Source organism: Amphiura filiformis, chromosome 2 (genome assembly GCF_039555335.1).
Source record: "Amphiura filiformis chromosome 2, Afil_fr2py, whole genome shotgun sequence".
Taxonomy (NCBI): Eukaryota; Metazoa; Echinodermata; class Ophiuroidea; order Amphilepidida; family Amphiuridae; genus Amphiura; species Amphiura filiformis.
This window is the reverse complement of record NC_092629.1, coordinates 29,412,274-29,433,730: the sequence shown is the minus strand read 5'-3', so window position 1 is coordinate 29,433,730 and position 21,457 is coordinate 29,412,274. Positions and strand designations below refer to the sequence as shown.

At 36.3% G+C, this 21,457-nt stretch overlaps 2 protein-coding genes across 2 annotated transcripts in view; both read right to left on the bottom strand.

The window, feature by feature from the left end:
* LOC140146066 (neuronal acetylcholine receptor subunit alpha-3-like) overlaps window positions 1–8,279 on the bottom strand; it is a 76,199-nt gene extending 67,920 nt beyond the window's left edge. Inside the window, exon 1 of the mRNA XM_072167811.1 lies at window positions 8,027–8,279. Within this exon, the coding sequence (XP_072023912.1) occupies window positions 8,027–8,069 (43 nt within the window). The 5' untranslated portion in view covers window positions 8,070–8,279. The remainder of the gene's footprint in view (window positions 1–8,026) is intronic.
* A 5,251-nt stretch (window positions 8,280–13,530) lies between these two features.
* On the bottom strand, window positions 13,531–20,355 carry LOC140135850 (neuronal acetylcholine receptor subunit alpha-10-like). Its single transcript, XM_072157493.1, has 5 exons — window positions 20,224–20,355; window positions 18,182–18,226; window positions 16,607–16,716; window positions 15,396–15,934; window positions 13,531–14,778 (listed from the first exon to the last, which is right to left on the bottom strand). The coding sequence occupies exons 1-5, from the start codon at window positions 20,332–20,334 to the stop codon at window positions 14,366–14,368; spliced, it is 1,218 nt and encodes a 405-aa protein (XP_072013594.1). The 5' UTR covers window positions 20,335–20,355; the 3' UTR covers window positions 13,531–14,365.
* Window positions 20,356–21,457: the final 1,102 nt, after the last annotated feature.

Sequence of the window (21,457 nt, the reverse complement as noted above, 5' to 3'; positions counted from 1 at the left end):
TCCAAAGTGGCTGTCATTTAACATTACTGTATTATTTCGAAAGATTAGAATAAATGCTTCATATAAATATAAAGTTAGATTTTGTATCTCGTCGCAGGATGAGGATCTCGGATGGATTCGTGGGTAACAGCGTCTGGAAAATAGCAATTCCTATTTTTTTTTTTTTAATAAAAATAAAAATACTTTTCCGTATGTCAATAATTCAGGCTGCAATGGCACTAAAATGAATTTTAATCGAAATACAAACTACATGGAATATTTAGAATGGATCATTATGGCATTTTGGGTATAAAAATTTTGAGAATAATGAAGTTGCCAATTTCAAATAGACATAGCAAACAGTTTTATATTATTATTTTAGTAAAATCATTCCACATTTTCATGCAGCAATATTCTATTAACTCGTGTTTGACAGTTCATATGAACTAAAACACTACCAATACATTGTTAACTATTATTTAAGTAGGGATTCATGGGTAACCAAAATGTTCGTGGGTAACACATATTTGAAGGTATGTATTGGTAAGCGGCAAAATAGAAAATATTACAGAAGGTTGGAAACCATCATGCGGTTATTCCTCCATTGTGTTTCAATGATTCCCGTTTCTCTAACCAATTGCATTTACCCAAAAAATGGTAATTTAGGATAATCAATCAAAATTTCATGATACAGCTTCAGTATACCTTCAAGAGGACGCTATTAAACAGGACTGTTTTGGAACCTATTTCACATGTTTTCAAAATGTTAAGATGCATAAGAAACATATAATTTACGAGTAAATCCTTGGATTCGTGGGTAACGCCGAATTCGTGGGTAAAGCTCTAAGTACTATAGTACCGTTTGGGGTTTCTTAGGTGCATAAACTGTAAGTACTGTAAAAATTATAGCATACCCATGGCTTGAATATGTGCTGATTTAAACTTAAAATAAACAATCTCCTTGTTTTTCAAGGTTAGCATCTACTCGGGATTCGTGGGTAACAAAAGTTTAAACCGTCGTAGATTCTTTCTTAAAGCGGTGAACTTATTTTTCCGATTTACAATTTCAAGCGCTTGTCAAACTAAATTCAGTGTCCAAAGTCATTAAATGTTAGTTTAAGTTATGGCAATTATATTTGCTGGACTCGTGGGTAACAGTTGATACGTGGGTAACGTCAAATTTGATTTTATGGAATTTTATGGGTAAAACGTATTTGCATAAAATAATCACTTGGACCTCAGAATTATAGAACGAAACTTCGTTTCATGATATAGTCATTTATGGCATATTCACTTAACATTTTTCAGAACAATCATTTTATTTTTGATACGCGGGTAACAAAATTATTAGCCAAATTGACTTAATGGCCTCCAGAGTCCACAAACTTTGGTGGAATTCAATCGTTTTACATATGATGAGAGATCATGCAAACGTCTTTCTAACGGTAATAATTTCATTTTGATTGAAGGACATTCAATGACATATATGGTGCTTTATCTTTGAATTCGTGGGTAACGCCAATTCATTTAAGCCATCATATATTGTCCCCTGGTATGACTTGCTAGTAAAGGCCTATATGCACAAAGAGAGCACATTGGACGTGACATGATATGCCCCATCAATAACGTGATTTCCTTTATTAATGACATTTTAAAGTGGAAAGTTAACATAGAGAGAATTTTGTCCCGCTTTCGCTGGAATTGACCATATACCAATGGTACGACAGTGAGTGAAATCAGATCACACCCAACACAACCACACACCCCAGGTAAAACGGAACATACATACTATTATCAATGGTGCTTACATTATTGACGACGAAAAGGTACAACGCTAAAGTATAATATATCGTCGCTGGGCAGGAAAAACTTCATGTAAATTCAAAGGTCAAATGGAAAACCGTTGCAGTCTTTCAGACACACCTTGGACATAGGGTATCACTACCATGCCCTTACTTCTTTCTGTGTTCTTGTCCTTTGCTTTCTTCTTCGCTTTGGTCTTATCACTGATCTGTTGTTTCACTTTTTCAATCGTCCAGTTAGGATATCCACATTGATTTAGCGCATGCTTGATGTGTTCCTCCTCCTGTTGTTTATCCTCCTCTTCCGTTACAATCGCGTCTTTCCGATCAAGCAATGTTCTGACTACACCCAATTTTTGGTGTAAGGGATGTTGCGAAGCAAAGTTTTAATACTGGTCGGTGTGCGTTTTCTTTCTGTACACTGTTGTCTTTACCGAACCGTCTTCTTTCCGATTGATCAGCGTATCAGATCGATCAGAAAACGGGGGGCCAACGTTATCAACCGCGATGAAGGGACATACTCACTCAATCATGTATATGACCAGCTATTGCAAAGAACTACACCCTCTGGAGATGAGAGTAGGAGTGTTGCTGGTTCATCACATTACTGATGAAGTCTTCCGTAGGAAGATGAAACGTCTAAAAACGTGAGTAATCAAGTGGATTTGTAAAGCATAATTTACCAATAATTGATATCTACAATCCTGATGAACTTATTCAAGGAGAAAAAAAAAACATGTTTCACGTCCCCTCCAGCTTCCTTTTTTGAGGTTTCCTCAAATATATTTTTATTTTTGAAATTCAGTTATAACTTTTCAAAAAATATGTCTAGGAAGTTGGAATGCTTTCTATAGCCTTGTTAAGATACAAGAAACATTTTAGGAAAGTTTAGTGATCATTGGTGGGGGTGTAACTATCAGAACAACAAATAAAAAAGGCCTCCTTCTTTTTCCATGCATTATTGTATACGCTAAAACAGCTCTAAGTATGGGTATTTACACCAATTTTGCGATAAAAAATAGAAAATAAAAAGCCCCCTTCTCCTCCTTTTTTTCGAAAACCCGGGCGTGAAACATGTTTTATGTTTTACTTGGCCTAACGCTAAAGTAATTATATTCATAGTGTACACCAAAGGTACGACCGTGAATGAATTCAGATCACACCAACACACCCCCACATCCCAATCCCATACAAAACGGAACACACACACACACCCCCATCATCAGATGTACTTACAATTGACGACGAAAAGGCATAACGCTAAAGTAAATATAACTATATTGTACACCAATGTTACGACCGTAAGGGAAATCAGATCACACCCAACACAACCACACACCCAGTAGTAAGGACACTAGCGGCTTAACATAAGGTCAAGCCAGGATAATGACCTTTAAACCGGAAATGACCAAAAAAAACGACTTAAAATACCTGGTTTTTTTTCACTTTCCTTCATATTGTTCTAAAACCTAAAACAAAATAAGAGACTTGATATATAAGTTTCATTTTTTTAAGGCTCTTATTAATGGTTTGTCAAGTCCTGGCTTAAAATTTTTAATTCCAAGAATATCCTTTATAAAACTATAACCATAATTATGACCTTTTTTAAAATTTGTATTAATATTTTTTTCAATAGATTTTAGTGAAAGAAATTTATTTGGATTTTTAGGATTTGTTAGTCTAATTCTTCTACTATCTGTGGCAGCAAAAATTTGCTTTGTTTTTAGTTCTTCTACAAAAATCACTTTATATTTATTAGGTGAATCTAAATTTACTTCCCACCCTTGTTTCTTAACTGATTCATAAAATCTGCTCTTTGCTTCCTGATTTTGTACTGGCCTATTAGGCTCATTAGGTTTTCCTTTGCCATATTTAATATAATCAGCATCCATATAATTATAAGCATCCCATATAGTTGTAGAAGGCTCTTCCTCCTCAAAATCAATTAAATTAAATTCTTCCCCAGGAGTTTCAAAATCTTCCATGTATATATTTAGTAATAATTTATTTGTACTATAAAATAAACTTCAGCATACAAAACAACCCCCACACACCATCAAAACCCCCACACCCAAATTGAACCTTATATATCAAGTCTCTTATTTTGTTTTAGGTTTTAGAACAATATGAAGGAAAGTGAAAAAAAAAACCAGGTATTTTAAGTCTTTTTTTTTTTTGGTCATTTCCGGTTTAAAGGTCATTATCCTGGCTTGACCTTATGTTAAGCCGCTAGTGTCCTTACTACTCACCCCATTCCCATGCAAAATGGAACATACACACTGTCATCAGTTGCATTTACAATTATTGATGACGAAAATGTATAACGCTAAAGTAAATATATCCATGTTGTACACCAAAGGTAAGACGGTGAGTAAAATCAGACTACACCACACACAACGAAGACAACACATTCCCACGCAAAACGGAACATACACACTACCACCAATTGTACTTACAATTGACGACAAAGGTATAACGCTAAAGTAAATATTGTACTCCAGTGGTACGACCGTGAGTGAAATCAGATCACACCCAACAGAACCACACACCCCACTCCAATGCAAAATGTAACATACACACTATGATCAGTGGTACTTACAATTGACGACGAAAAGGTACATGTATAACACCAAATTAAATATATCCATATATGGTCAATTCCAGCCAAAGGGACAAAATTCTCTATGGGGGCCATTTTGAAAATGTTTTCCTTTTCAATTCTAGACTTCTCAAATGAGACGATCATATCTAGTGAATCATCAGGTGGAAGTGCCATCGGATTGAAAAATAACTTTTCTTGCTAGACCAAATAAAGTGTTAAATGCGCATATGCATGTTACCCACGAATTCAAGCCTTTTTCACCTGTTGTACGCCATAAAATTTCCCCTTTTTTTAATATCTTTCAATATTTTATGTGTGACTCATATACACTAGAAATCGGTGAACGTAAAATAGAATTTTATTACATATATCTACAAAGAAATATTTTGGTTATTACAAATTTTAAGAAAGAACCAGGTGTACAGTTAAGATGGTGTCAATTCTTCGAACTCTTTCCAAAGTGGCTGTCATTTAACATTACTGTATTATTTCGAAAGATTAGAATAAATGCTTCATATAAATATAAAGTTAGATTTTGTATCTCGTCGCAGGATGAGGATCTCGGATGGATTCGTGGGTAACAGCGTCTGGAAAATAGCAATTCCTATTTTTTTTTTTAAAAAAAAAAAAAAAATACTTTTCCGTATGTCAATAATTCAGGCTGCAATGGCACTAAAATGAATTTTAATCGAAATACAAACTACATGGAATATTTAGAATGGATCATTATGGCATTTTGGGTATAAAAATTTTGAGAATAATGAAGTTGCCAATTTCAAATAGACATAGCAAACAGTTTTATATTATTATTTTAGTAAAATCATTCCACATTTTCATGCAGCAATATTCTATTAACTCGTGTTTGACAGTTCATATGAACTAAAACACTACCAATACATTGTTAACTATTATTTAAGTAGGGATTCATGGGTAACCAAAATGTTCGTGGGTAACACATATTTGAAGGTATGTATTGGTAAGCGGCAAAATAGAAAATATTACAGAAGGTTGGAAACCATCATGCGGTTATTCCTCCATTGTGTTTCAATGATTCCCGTTTCTCTAACCAATTGCATTTACCCAAAAATGGTAATTTAGGATAATCAATCAAAACTTCATGATACAGCTTCAGTATACCTTCAAGAGGACGCTATTAAACAGGACTGTTTTGGAACCTATTTCACATGTTTTCAAAATGTTAAGATGCATAAGAAACATATAATTTACGAGTAAATCCTTGGATTCGTGGGTAACGCCGAATTCGTGGGTAAAGCTCTAAGTACTATAGTACCGTTTGGGGTTTCTTAGGTGCATAAACTGTAAGTACTGTAAAAATTATAGCATACCCATGGCTTGAATATGTGCTGATTTAAACTTAAAATAAACAATCTCCTTGTTTTTCAAGGTTAGCATCTACTCGGGATTCGTGGGTAACAAAAGTTTAAACCGTCGTAGATTCTTTTTTAAAGCGGTGAACTTATTTTTCCGATTTACAATTTCAAGCGCTTGTCAAACTAAATTCAGTGTCCAAAGTCATTAAATGTTAGTTTAAGTTATGGCAATTATATTTGCTGGACTCGTGGGTAACAGTTGATACGTGGGTAACGTCAAATTTGATTTTATGGAATTTTATGGGTAAAACGTATTTGCATAAAATAATCACTTGGACCTCAGAATTATAGAACGAAACTTCGTTTCATGATATAGTCATTTATGGCATATTCACTTAACATTTTTCAGAACAATCATTTTATTTTTGATACGCGGGTAACAAAATTATTAGCCAAATTGACTTAATGGCCTCCAGAGTCCACAAACTTTGGTGGAATTCAATCGTTTTACATATGATGAGAGATCATGCAAACGTCTTTCTAACGGTAATAATTTCATTTTGATTGAAGGACATTCAATGACATATATGGTGCTTTATCTTTGAATTCGTGGGTAACGCCAATTCATTTAAGCCATCATATATTGTCCCCTGGTATGACTTGCTAGTAAAGGCCTATATGCACAAAGAGAGCACATTGGACGTGACATGATATGCCCCATCAATAACGTGATTTCCTTTATTAATGACATTTTAAAGTGGAAAGTTAACATAGAGAGAATTTTGTCCCGCTTTCGCTGGAATTGACCATATACCAATGGTACGACAGTGAGTGAAATCAGATCACACCCAACACAACCACACACCCCAGGTAAAACGGAACATACATACTATTATCAATGGTGCTTACATTATTGACGACGAAAAGGTACAACGCTAAAGTATAATATATCGTCGCTGGGCAGGAAAAACTTCATGTAAATTCAAAGGTCAAATGGAAAACCTCATATGTAAAAAGTGGGCCCCAGTACTAAAACCTCATATGTGTAATTTTTGGTCACCTCAATTTCAAGCAGAAATCACAGCGAACAAAAAGATTTCGTCTCTGCATAACTAAAACAACAAAAAGACTGCTTTTTTGCGTAATAAACGGAACTGTTTTTAATCAATGGTTCATTTTTTGTGTCTATTGTAAATGTTAAAAGGAATTTGCTACATATGTGACCCGGCAGCACAAACGAGCCGTAAATTCCCTAAATTGTATTCTGAGTTACGGTGTAAAATGTGTACGAAGGTCGTATTCATCGGTAACTTAAGCTGGCCCGACATCTGTCTTATTTTGATAGTCAAAAACTAATCAATAATCCTATTGTTGAAGTGGATAATAAGCTTCTACCTTAGATGGCTATAGAACTTTTGATAGCTCTGGTCTTTGTTTGCTTTTGCTAAATCCTGTTCAAGTGGTGGGTTACCAGGTTTTGTACAGGTATGCATAACCAACAATTAACAATGAGAGAACTTTCTTAAACCTCGTTGACTTGGGGATGATTTGAAATGACCGCCAATTATGACTGTTTGATATTTATTGCCAGCAATGTTGAAAAAGAGACACATGTAAAAACGTAAAAAGCTATAATTTTGTTGAAGGAGCAAAGTTTAACAAACGTTTGAAGTCAAATGATATACCATTTTAAGTTTATGATGTTTATTTTTAAACACGAAATAAAACAAAATTGACCGGGGAGGAATTTACGGCTCATTCGCCGTGAACGGTCACATATGAGGTTTTGTCATTGGTCCTTTTGTACTACATATGAGGTTTTGATTTTAGAGGTCAAAATGCACATATGAGGTTTTTCCTGCCCAGCAACGAAATCCATGTTGTAAACCAATGGTACGGCCGTGAATGAAATCATATCACACCCCACACACCCCCACACCCCATGCCCATGCAAAACGGAACACACACACACTATGATTAGTGGTAGCCTACTTACACTTGACGACGAAAAGGTACATGTATAACGCTATTAAAGTAAATATATCCATGTTGTACACCATATGGTACGACCGTGAGTGAAATCAGATCACACCCCACATACCCCCACACCACATTCCCAAGCAAAACGGAACATACATACTATCATCAGTGGTACTTACAATTGACGACGAAAAAGTATAACGCTAAAGTATAAATATCTATTTTGTACACCAATGGTACGACCGTAAGTAAAATCAGATCACATCCCACACAACCACACACCCCATTCCCATGCAAAATGGAACATGAAGACTATCATCAGTGGTACTTACAATTGACGACGAAAAGGTATAACGCTAAAGAAAATATATCCATTATTGCACACCAATGGTACGACCGTGCGCGAAATCAGCTATATAACGCTCAAAATATTGTTGATTTTGCTTTCAAAGCCGTGCAGACGAAGCGTAAATATTGGTTGAAGTATATCTATTGGTCCAAACACATTGACCGTACAGAATATTCGAAAGTCAAGGTTAATTAAAATTTAATGTGCCATAGGAGTGGTGTAATTGGCGACATGGTACGCTGTTGAGTGTTCCTAAAGTTGTTATGACGGCTTGTTATAAGCGTTTACGCCCAGTCATCGTTAATTTGACCATAATCTACATAATTGATATTAATCGATAAATTAAGTGTCTCTATAGGTAATTGAGCGCGCATTTTAAAGGATGACGTACTCATTTTAAAATTTGTTAAATGCATTCATAATGTGCATTCTATTTAATATGATTATTAGTTTCAATTTAGATTTTTAATAATATGTATTTTTAACAATAATATATCGAATGGTTTATTTGTCTTTTTTGTCGGTTAATTTGTTCAGGGTGAATTAAGTTAACAATATAGCCGACACCAGGCTCAATATGCATCACAGGGGGTGCTACGGGTAAGGGCATAGGCCGGTACGAGTTGCCATTGCAACATTGTTTTTGCCATTTGTAAAATGCAGTTAAAGGCCCATTCAGTGATTTGCTCATCCAGACCATGGTAAAAATCATAAAAATTCCTATTTTGGTATCTTTGTCATTGTCATAGATGTGCTAACGTAGCCTACTAGTGATTAAACCAAAAGCCGCGTATTTATGACAAAATGAAGCATTTACACGTAATCTGTAATTTATATACTGTCAGTATAATAAATTAGCTACATGTATTTGAATGTGGCTCTAACTTCGTCAATGCTGCTGTTTTCTTCGCATTTTGACAAAATTGTCATTTCCAAAGTACAAAATGACAATTTGAATGACTTATACATAACTTTTAAGCAATATTTATAAACAATTTTAATTTTTTTACAATTGCGTGTAAATGATACACGTATAGGCCTGCTAGACTGTTTATGAAACCTCTATGTGCCCTCCATTAAGACCACGGTATAAACTCTACTATATCCTGATAGTATGTGTAGAATCGTAATTGCGCCTGCGCATCTTAAAACGTGCTACATGTATTAGATTAATCAGTTAGCAGACCAAATCGGACCAATTGTAGCCTAAATGCTTGTTACACAATCATATCAATATACGAGGTGGGTATTAGACCTAATGGGCAATGGATATTGGACTCATTGGTAATAGACTGATTGATTATCAGCAGCACATCAGCATAAATGGCGCATTAAAACAATATGCATTCATTCTCGAAAGCAGCAAATTCGCACACAAAATGTCACAAATCAGGAAGTGTCTTTAATAGAAATTCCTCATCAACCAAGCAAACACAAAACGTTTTCGACATCATTCACAAACGGTTATAAAAGGTTATATAAAGGGTATACGAAAGGTATAACATTTTTGATAAGCTACTGCAAATATAATGTTGTTCAAGTGTTGATAAAATATTTGGCAAAATATGTTTGCAAAAAAATAGTTTACAATGATATTTTGGAAACATTTAAAAAAAATAGTTGCAGTGTGTTTTCATACAAAACGTTTTAGAACGCTTTCATGACCTTTATATAACACGACATTATATGTTTTAAAAACGTTTTTACCTAAACCAAAACCCAAAATATAAATTGTTGCGTTTGCTGAGAAGGGGATGTGCTGGGACAAATGTGACTACCAATGAGGGGTAACATATTTCATTTCACATACCTATTTATATTACTATTTGTGTCCGTATGATTAGCAGACAGACTCCGCCACTTCTTGAGGGGTGGTCGTATCTACACAATATTAGGCACGTATATTGTTTTCATACTAACTATATTTTATAATTTACGATGCAAAATGCAGTTTACGGTGCAAAAATGATGCATTTGTGCATTAATTATTAATTATTAAAAATTGCTTCTATTGCCAAAAAATAAATAAAATAATTGAGTTGAAGTATTGCAGCTGTGCCAAGCTCCATCGCATGCAAATTATTTCCACGAATTTCGCCGGGGATATTACATGTAGGAACTGGAATACAATTAATTTTTTCACATCCAACATATGAAAAACTTTCGCGCATCTGCCTTATTACTAGTTTACATACTTATTATACACAGCAAGTCAGCTGTTGATTCCCCACCAGCTGTTCTGTCTTTAGTCAGTGTGTATTTACGGTGCAAAAAAACTTACGCTCCACGCTCGGGATAGGGAAGTTAAAGCCTATTTGAAAACAAAAACCTAACTTCCAAAATTTCTGTGATTACAGCAAAATTCCACCCATTACCTGCTTCTTATGTCGGCAATTTATTTCTTGCCCAGGCCAAAATTCGTAACTGTGCTGTTTAAACGGACACGCCGGAACCTGAATATTTTTCTTGATACCCATCCCCAGATATAAAGGGTTACATACCTTGGATAACGCAGATGAAGTTGGAATCGAATGGCTCTCATGTGCTGTTATGTGTTAAATTACTTTCCATAATAATGATCTTTTCATAGGGCCTATATTGTTTATGCCTGTGTAAGGGTGCATAGAAATTATGCTTGTTGTGTCTTCTAGTTTTTCCTCCTTCCTCAGTGCGCAGCTTTACTGTTCTCCTCTAGCTGAAAAAACTAAAGCGGCCTCAGGGTTCATTCTTGGTATGATGATGGCCTATTGTCCCTAAATATTTCCTTTGGTGTATGTACGTAGGCCTATGTATCTATGGGCCCGCTCCTTGGACCTTCAATCTAATTCTCAATACACTATGTGCAGGGCCGGATTTACCTTTTTGGGGCCCTGGGCCAGGCCACAATTTGGAGGCTCCAAACGCACCGTGAGGAAGGCATGTGCGTGCACTCAAGTGGCCAAGTTTTTAGATTTTACTAGGATATTTGCGTGTGAAGCCCGAGAAATTTTTTTATTTTAGACTATTTTAGCCCGAATTGAAACTGAAGTTTGCTATATAGCAGACCAGTCCGCAAAATTGTACAATTTTTGTAGGCTATTTTGGCCCAAAACATTGTGTTTTTCAGCTAAAATGGAAGATGCACACTGCACAGGGCAATTTTGGGGGCCCTGGGCCCGGGCTCATCTGGCCCTATGGTAAATCCGGCCCTGACTATGTAATAAATTCACTCTCTAGTTCACATAATGTACTCATTGGAAGAGAATGCGTACGCCTTTTGATTTTGATGTGTGATTTTTGGGGTGTGCTTGGTTACTGCGGGGTGTTACTGTAGGTTAATGGGTTTATGATGGGTAAAGGGATGTTAGTATGGGTTAAATGGGTGTCATGGTGGGTTACAGAAGTGTCAGCATGGTGAGCAGACAGACAATGGTGCAAGTGCGAGATGTCTTATTTTCTTTCCCTTCTTTGTTTTAAATCTCTTTTCTCTCGATCTCCCTCCACTTCCCCGTGATAATTAATCTGTAAAAAAAGGGACCCTGAAAACGGAGCTCTCTCGTGTTTGTCATTATTATTTTTCTGTTGCCAACGTATGCACCCACATGTCCATAGTTTTCAACAAGCGCGCATGCTCCCCTCCACATACTCCACGATTACACACACCCCACCTCTCCACGCAAATTCCCACACACCGCCACACACCCCATCGACCTATTAGTGACGTGCTCGGTGCCACCGACTAACTTGCCCCCCATTGGACTAATAAAATGAATGATAAGCTCAAGTATCAAGAGACAGAAGCACCACTATGTGCAAACCACTACACACACACCCCACACCTCCACACCCCAACCCACAGAAATTGTGCTTAAAGGCTCATTCCGGATTTGCTTATCGGGAGGATCGAAGAAATCGTAAATCAGGTTTTGGCACCTTTGTTACTGCAATAGATGTGCTAACATAAGCTGCCGGCTGAAAGCCGTGTATTAAAGAAAATAGAAGATATTTTACACGAATCTGTTTAGCTACATGTTTGAATGGGCTTCGTTTTTTTATTCATTTGCAGAAGAGGAAACAGGAGGGGTTCCTGTTTTGGGGTCCCCGATTCTTGGTGACGACACGCAACTCTCCCCATCCCCACCTGTACCCACATTGCATCCCGACCCAGTTTAAATCCACGCAAGTGCATCTATTCATCAACAATTAAGCTGATAACAATTAAGCAATCCTGATAGTACACTTTCAGATTGTGTTTTACATGTGTTCATACTCCCATAGTATAAAACAGACCATTTCAATCACTGGTTTCAAAACACCCCGACCCAGTTTAAGCCAAATAAGTGCACCTGTTATATTTATAATACAGGCCTACTATTTATTCCAGAAAAAAGATAGCACTATTAAATTGTATACATTTTTGTTACAACATGTACATATTTTGTTCATATTTTTGATATTTGATGCTTAGCTTATGAATTCCCGTTTTCATGTTATTTATTTAGTTGATCCCGTTTTAGAAAGTTTTTGCTTCCTTCCTTTTTCTTACATTTCCTAATTTGCTTCTTTCTTCCCTTTTTTTGTTCCCGTTTTCATTTTGTTACTGCTCAATTTTGTTTTCATTGTTGTCATTTTCGCACTTCTTTTAATCCCACCCCTTAACCATAATCTTTCACTAACAAAAATATTATTAAACAAAGATTTACCTTCTGTCGAAAAACATTAGTTCAAGATTCACCACAAAAGTGCTATTATATAGGTCAGGATTCGCCTAATGTGTGAGTGTTGGTTTATGTAAAAGCATCACAATCTACACGACGGCTACGATTAGTCCAAGTTTCCCTTTGGCGATTATGCGTGTGGTTGAAGATTCACCCTATGGTTTTGTCCATGAATGTAAAGATTAGATACATTTTCACCTACGAAACAGTGACGGCTTGAAGGTAAGAGTCAAGATTTTCTTTGGTTTCTGCATCTCCTTTACATGATATTATTTATGAAAATGACGATCTTATGTATTCCCATAAGTAGTAAATGGGTTATTCCGGTTGAAATCCACACTCCCCCTGATGAAGATTTGGTACATATCTTCCACAGGGGTAGTGTGTATATTAAATGGAATAGCCCAATATCTCAGACATTGAGGTAGCTATTCTAGATCGTTACAACTTTTGTTATTTATCCTAATATCAGAACTTATACATTAAGACTATGAAATCATTGCAACCTCTATAAAACAATTTGAGCTGGTTCTTGACAAAGACCAATGCGACTTGTTCAATGCAAAATAAATCCCCACACAAAATGTCATGAGGTATATATCAATGATCAGGGCCGGATTTACCACAGGGCCAGATGGGCCCGGGCCCAGGGCCCCCAAATTTTGAGGGCCCCCCAAGATTGCCCTGTGCAGTGGGCATCTTACATTTTATCCGAAAACACCATGTTTTGGGCCAAAATAACCTACAGAAAATACAAATTTTTGCGCACTTCGCGCGCACTGTCCTGTTATATAGCAAAATTCAGCTTCAATTCGGGCTAAAATAGTCTAAATTTGACATTTTTCGCGCGCTTCGCGCGCAAATGTCCAAGTAGAATCTAAAAACTTGACCACTTGAGTGCACATGCCTTCTTCACGGTGCGTTTGGGGCCTCCAAATTTTGGCCTGGCCCAGGACCCCAAAAAAGTAAATCCGGCCCTGTCAATGACGCTAATTCGTATATACCTCGAAACCTCTTCTGCAAGGTATAATTTTGACGTCTAAGATCCAAGATGTGTGAGCATGACCGTGACCGATAATAATTGCCTGCAGTAACCATGGTAACTAAGATCCTCGATCACCCGTCTAGTGATAATGTAGATCACTTACTTTATAATGTGTGTAATTATGACCGTCACCATTATTATGTGTATTACTAAATTATTAAACTCTACTTCATGATTAACGTTTGATCATTTATGGGTAAAAAATATTACATATTGTCAATATCAATATAGTCGTGTATTTTTGTAGGACGGAAAGCACATCAGACACATCGAATTCCTTTCTGAATACGAGGAATGTCCTTCTAATCTTCTGATAAAAAAATGTGTATTTTCTTTTTAATTTGGAATATAATACAAATTTTATTGCAAATTATCAAATTATACATTGTAATATTTAACGAAGTAAACTTTAAAAAATCTAACGTATTCAGAATGCAATTCGATATGTCTGAGGTACTCTCATGTCCCACAAATATACCCTGCAAACGTTGGTATTCGATCCCTTAACTTGGACAATTTATGTTCAGACCAGTTTTTGATTAATAAGTTAATAGTAATCATGAAGATGTTTGATACAAATTTACTTGTCCAAAGTTTGCAGATACAACAGATATTCAACAAGAACATATAAAAAGACAACAACCAGCGACAAACTTAAGACAACAAAGACCAATTTGTCCAATAAAAAAGCTACACGTCTCCATTCTGAAACCGTTTGGTAATCACTCATCACGTGACCATCTCGATGGTTTTCTTTTCTCGAAGACACCTTTTCTCCTTCTGGTTGAGGGGCAACAGCCCATAAACTGACACGTTTTGAGGCGGTAAGAATATCTTGGATTTTGCTTTTATTTCTTTTCGACTTTGGACATATGACGTATTGAAGCCAAGTAGGTATCGCTTGTGTGGCGGGATAATGGTACACACGAAGTATAACCACAGTTGTCATCACGGAGATACAGCCCATTATAATCATTGAGAGAAAATATACTTCTGTAAATATTAGATAAATACAAACAGGGTAATGGAGTTAAAACCAATTACACATATTTCGAAAACCACTTTGATGTGGATACTTTTGCTTGATTATTCTACGGCTTAAATCATTACTATAGAGTCGTGGATGACCAACAAATGTAAATATAATTATGCAAACGGTTTAATTTGTACCAAATACGATGCTCGCCGAACCGATGAAGTCGTTGCTTATGATTGTCAAACCTGGATGTCCGCTCCGTGAAATGAAATCTTACACAAGCATCACATATTACTAAATAGGAATCCACTCTTTCGTGTCAGTATTGTCATGTAGAATTGGAATATTTTGTACACTGTCATAAACATCCTCTTAAACTAGTATTTTTCGTCCTAAATTTGTCACAGGAATACAATTTTTGTGATACATTTGCCATTTGTTAAAGGGTGATTTTACTATCGATTCTGTCATGTGCCTTACTTCAAAAAATCATGCTAAAACTTTTGCACTTTTTTCAGATTTTGAGGAATACATTTTGCATCCAAAAACTATCGCAGGTACCCACCCACCTTTGAATTAAACCCCCGGGTAAGAACAACACGTTCTTATGAATTACTTAAAACTGGCTACTGACCTATGACAGGCATCTCGTCACCAAGTGGAGGCATATTTGCTGCAATCAACTGCTGATAAAGAGTTAATGCCAAGACATTTGTCATTCCCAACGATATTTTTTCTCCAGATTCGGGTGGCACTCTGAACACAAACACAGTCATTATTGATAGCAACATACACGGCGCAATTATATTGTAAATATAAAAACCCGGATTTCTCTTCATAGTTATTTCCACGATAAGCAAGGCATATGGATGGTCACAGCATTCATAATACTTATCTGTAGTAGACATATTCGTGTCGAGCAGAGTCCATACACCGTTGTCATCATACACGTTTTGCTTAGCATCATCATCATCAAAAGCCACTATGTCTAATCTCGATTTATCATACCGCCATGAAGCCATGGTAATGTTGCACCTTTGGTAGTCAAAAGGAAAGTAACGAACTTTGACCTTACAGAAAACTTGGAGGATTGTCGGTGTAAACCAGGTGACAGTACCGTCCGATGTTACACTAGCTTCAATGTCCTTTATACTTTCCCACTTTTCATCAACACTGAAATAGATAATTATGCAGATAAAGTAATTACTTAAGTTATGGATCGAATTATAGATCAGTACACATAAAGTCGCAATGATGAGTTTCAAGATTTCATTGAAGAATTTATTCTGTAAGTTGTATGGTCACTCTTTCGGTACTACATCGTTATGAATTTGGCCGAGTGACGAATCAAGAATTTTGGGCACATCGAGTTATTTTTTGCTTATGATGATGTTTCATCTTTTATTTCCACCCAAAATTATTGGTACATCTTACTCCCCGACGTAGAAATTGTGATTTAAACGAATCGCGCTAATTTGGCCAAAAGACAAATCGTATACTTAGCTGTTCAAATCAGGTTGATCTATAGTATTGTTTAGCTGGAAACCACAAATTTCTATATTAAATGTCCTATACTGTTATATTTTATACCAATATACAGCTGTAGGTATATTTTATCCAGTGATACCAAAATAAGTACAAACATTCCCAAAATTATGTCGCTATGGCTTAATAATATGAGTGCGGCGTCGTGAAATTTTGATTTTTTTTTACGTATTCGGCACTCTGCCGTGCTCATAACGACTATGATAAGCTATAAGCTATATTGCAAAACTGTTTTGCAATCATTTAGAACGAGTATGACTTATTAAATACGATAATGTACCTAGCCTGACGGGTACTTACTTTTCGTAAAATGTTATATCTGGTTTCCATATGTCTTTCGTAAACACCGACACATTCGTTATATTCCCCCATTGGTTTGGTTCCCACTGGAGGTAAACATCATTCCACACCTGAAAATATATCAGGTATAATACATTTTTAAGCAACAGCTAAAAACAGCTTAAGTTTTACTGAAAATTAGATTGTGCTGTTTGCTTCATTTCCATTTTTTATGTCAAACATGTCTAGGCATTATATTTACAGCTGAAATCTAGGAGATAATGCTGACAAAACAAGTGACCTGGTGAACGAAGCGGGTCGCCGTTGATAGCTGGTCAGGGCAATTTTACAGGACAATCGGGCTTATTATTACCCTGATCGGAACCGACTGTGACGTGGTCTCATGGGTCATCTGCCAAGCCTTTACCAGATGAACCACAGGGAGAGTGGAAACGATTTTTTAGGGTCATGTGGGTAATGGAACCCGGGACCTCACGCACCTCAGGCAAAAACCTTAACTAGTCTGCCACACTGCTCCCCAAGAAATTTATAGGAAACACTATCATAACATCATTCTAAAAAACATTCAATGCGTACCTTCTCCCTCTTGACGTTGGATGTCTTGGATATATATTTTTGCTTAAGATCAAGTTCAATGCATGCCTTCTTCTCTTGAATTTCAATGTCTTGGACGTTATTTTATTTGCAAAACTTATCGCAATAGATGGTCGGACAATTACGTTTGGCATTTGCGTTTTTAGCGTTTTACGGTGAAGGCACGCGTGACTTCTCTCTTGTCCAAAGGTTCGCTAGTCTGAAGATTCTCTAGACCGAAGGGTCTCTAGCCCGAAAACCAAATCAAGTTCGCTAATCCGAATTTTCTCTAGTCCGAATATAGAATAAGGGTTAGGGTTAGTGGTAGGGTTAGGGTTAGTGGTAGGGTTAGTGGTAGGGTTAGGGTTAGGAATCCTTATTCTATATTCGGACTAGAGAACCTTATTTATTATTCGGACTAGCGAACCTTCGGACTAGAGAATCCGATATTCGGACTAGCGAACCTTTTTCAGAATTCGAACTAGCGAATAGTAAATTACGTGTTCGGAATAGCGAACCTTTGGACTGAGGAGCCTTCGGACTAGAGAGTTGTCACCGAAGGCACGTCCATCTTTGTTACATGAGGTTTAATAGTACATGTTAGTCGTATGCCACAAAATGTGGATGTTCTTTGATATTTCATTACATTATTTACAATAGGAATTAAAGCTTTTTTGAAGGAATTACAGCACATGAGAAATCAGAACTACACATAATTTTATTGATATAAAGGACGTTGGCTCTAGAAATGTTAGACCTTGTTATGTAAATATATACATGTAAGACAATTTCACGCTCCATGACTTTCACGCTGGATTTCAGAGGTTGTTCCTTTAATTTATTATCTTAAATCCTTTCCCTATTTTCTGTGCACAAGATCGTTTCTATACAGGTGAAAGCACATGAAAAGAGTGTATCGCACGAGTATAACGTTTGATGTAAATATCGCAATAGTTGAGTCAAAATGTAATGATTCTTATATATATTGTACATGACACATACCAGTTTCAGCCATCCATGAAAGATTAATTGCTGTAAAGGTTCATCCTATAAATGAATTACAAAATATCAACGCATTATGATATGGTTTACTTATAACTTCCGTTTACATTCAATATTCTACTTAAAACAAACCACAATAACATATACATACTAACCATTATTACAATATATGCTTAATATCAAGAGTCATTTATCATTTAGTGATACCCGCATTGGAGTGTATACGATATTAATGCGCATCATAACAATGTCGTGTCGGTGGCAAGAAAAGATATGTCACAGCGGATATCATTTTGATACTATCTTAGCCTTAATTCGGGTTTTTACCATGCTAAAAAGATTTCTTACCGGTACATGGATCCTGCAAGCCCGTTAAAAACATCAGGGTTGTGGTGTGGAGAATCTGTTACGCTACTCGGGTACCATTAGGTGCATTAGGGGTGGGTCATTCTAAGGCAATTTCAGGCTATATAGGCGTAATTCAGGTGTTATTTTGGACTCGTCAATGTCTCTTAATACTCATGTATCAAGTATTGTACGTTCAGCGTCATTCCATATCAGAAACATTGGTAGAATAAGAAAGTACTTAAGTCCTCATGCTACTGAACAAATTGTTCACAGTTTTGTAACCTCCGGGCTTGATATGGGCAACTCCCTCTTGTTTGGCCTTCCTCAAGATCAGATTGCACGTCTACAGCGTATTCAGAACTCTGCTGCGCGCTTGGTCACTTTAACCAGAAAGAGATCTCACATCACTCCAGTTTTAAGAGAGTTACATTGGCTGCCGGTTGGTTACAGAATTGTTTACAAACTATTGCTCATTGTTTTTAAATCACTTAATGATCTTGCACCAGAATATATCAAATGTCTCCTCCAACCATATAACCCTCCTCGTATGCTCCGTTCTAGTGACAAATCGCTTCTCTGCGAACCCCGTTCAAAACATTCATGGGGGGATAGGGCTTTTCAATTGCTTCACCACGTCTCTGGAATACTCTGCCAACCCACATTAAACTAAGTACATCTTTAACACAGTTTAAAAGTTCTTTAAAAACTCACTTAATGAAAGAAGCATTTTACTGATGTGCATCACCATATTTTTGTTCACCTATTGATTGTTGTTCATGTGTAGATTAAGTTGTAATGTAAATTAATTTTTATTATGTAGTGTAAGATAATCATTGTATCGCGCCTTGAGCGCCATTGATTTGGTGGAGATGTGCGCATTAGAAATTCACATTATTATTATTATTATTACTATATAAAGTGTGTTTTTCTTTTGGGGGTGGGGTACTCTCTCGTTTATACCTTTCTTAGAGATGGGCGCCACATAAGATGCAATTAATGAATTACAAAGTAAAATTTGGGAAAGGACATTACTAATACTAACCATTTTTTACCAAAAATATTGACCAAGTTTGAGGGATATATCACCATGCCCATTTCGCGCAACCGACACCTCTATTGCGTTTAAAAGCAGCTGTACCCTCCCTGCGTGGTAGTTGAGAGAAAATCTGCTCTTTCCTGGAAGCAAAAGTTTGTCCTTATCTAGTAACACAATTAGCTCCTATGGGGGTGCGTGTGTCCATGAAAGGCTCTACCAGTTTGATTGATCCAAATATTGCAAGATTCTCCAAGAGGAGTGTTATAAACTATATTTTGTTGAAATTGTTACACAAACGGCCTCAAAAACGGTGAAAATTTTGTTTTTAAAAATGCTCACAGTGATACCGCAATTGGACGTAAAACGTCAATGCAAGACGCCGATGCACTCGGAGTATTATTAGTGGAGCACAGATGACAACGGAAAAGAGAAAAATAATGTACACTACCAGATTCATATAACTGCCAATGTACTTTATGGCTACTCCAGAGTTCAAATGCAATACCATTTAAGTATCAGTATGTGTAATTCCGATGCATTATCATAGAGTACCCACACGGGTACCAATGAAGTAGCTGAACGGCAGTGTGTCTTTATGGGCGGCAACAGCAGAAATCTGGCAGTGTCTATTTTACTTGAATAAGTCATGAACACTTACAAACAGAATGATTTGCGATATTAGTAGGCGAGCCTGTACATTGATTGTATCAGAAGTATCATTCACAGGTCGCACTGCTCTATCGCCGTAATTATCTAACAAATGATGCATCAAGTTTTTTTCAAAATAGATTGCGCTCGAAGCTGCACCTGCAAAATAAAATGTCAAAATTAAGTACCGGCAGGGCATGCCACACCCCCATCAATCCACCCATATGAGTTGACAGAAAGATGGTTCAATCAACAACTTTATCCTCACCACTGGAAAATGGGAATATTTATACAAGTACAATCCGGATATTAGGTTGAATGGAGGTTTTGTTTGGATTAATCGACTGTTTTTTTCCCTTGTACAATTGAATACATGAATACAAAAGCCACCTAAGTCCATAGGAAGTGATTTTGAGAGAAAAACCTGTGTATCATTTTAATTCCTTCAGTTAGATTTACCTGGTCAATATGCTAAGTTTTACGTGCAAATGAGTGGAATAACCTGTATTAGGTATGACGATTAGCATTTCAGGGACTTCGTGGGGTTCATTTTAAATTTTGGACTTTTTGGGTTTTTTTGAATCATATACAAAGACAACAATGTTAGAATGAGATTACCACTAGTAAGATAATACAAAATAAAGCACACAGGTATGTATAATGTTGATAAGCATTCTGCCATGAAATATAAACCACACACTTTCCTTTATTAAACCCATTTTTGTTCAAAAGTCACTCTCTAGCAATGAATGTGTTACAAGTGGACTTTTATACATAATGGATTTCAATCAATGTGTTACAAGACTTAAATCATGGAATTGGGTGATTCTTTCATACATGCTATTTTTCACATGCTTAATAGACACAGAGAATGAATTTGAGTTGTTCTTTCATACATATGACAGGCCTATGTATAGCAACAATTTCCCATGCTTAAATCAATTTGGCCAAAGTATGGACTTAGGTGGCTTTTGTATTCATATATTCAATTGTCTACGGTGCCCTCAAATGCACGTGTTTGGCTACTCTCTTATACAGAGACGAAAATTAATAAAAAAATGATTGCCGTTAACCTTTGTCCTAAAATTGTGTTTGTATCAACCAATTTTAACGCAAATGGCCCTATTGCAGTTTCGATTGCAATTATTATGTTGATGGTTCGCAATGGCATCAACAAACAGGTTTTATGTACGTATTCTGCTACCAATGATTTTATATGGTAACATTATAGGTTACCTACTTTA

Excerpts from the sequence above, each read along its gene's own strand:
- LOC140135850 (XM_072157493.1), bottom strand. The coding sequence starts at position 20,334 with ATGCATCATTTGTTAGATAATTACGGCGATAGAGCAGTGCGACCTGTG. Across the intron at positions 16,717-18,181 it reads TTCATGGATGGCTGAAACTG|GTGTGGAATGATGTTTACCT; the intron begins GTATGTGTCATG and ends ATATATTTTCAG. Across the intron at positions 14,779-15,395 it reads TGACGAGATGCCTGTCATAG|AAGTATATTTTCTCTCAATG; the intron begins GTCAGTAGCCAG and ends TAATATTTACAG.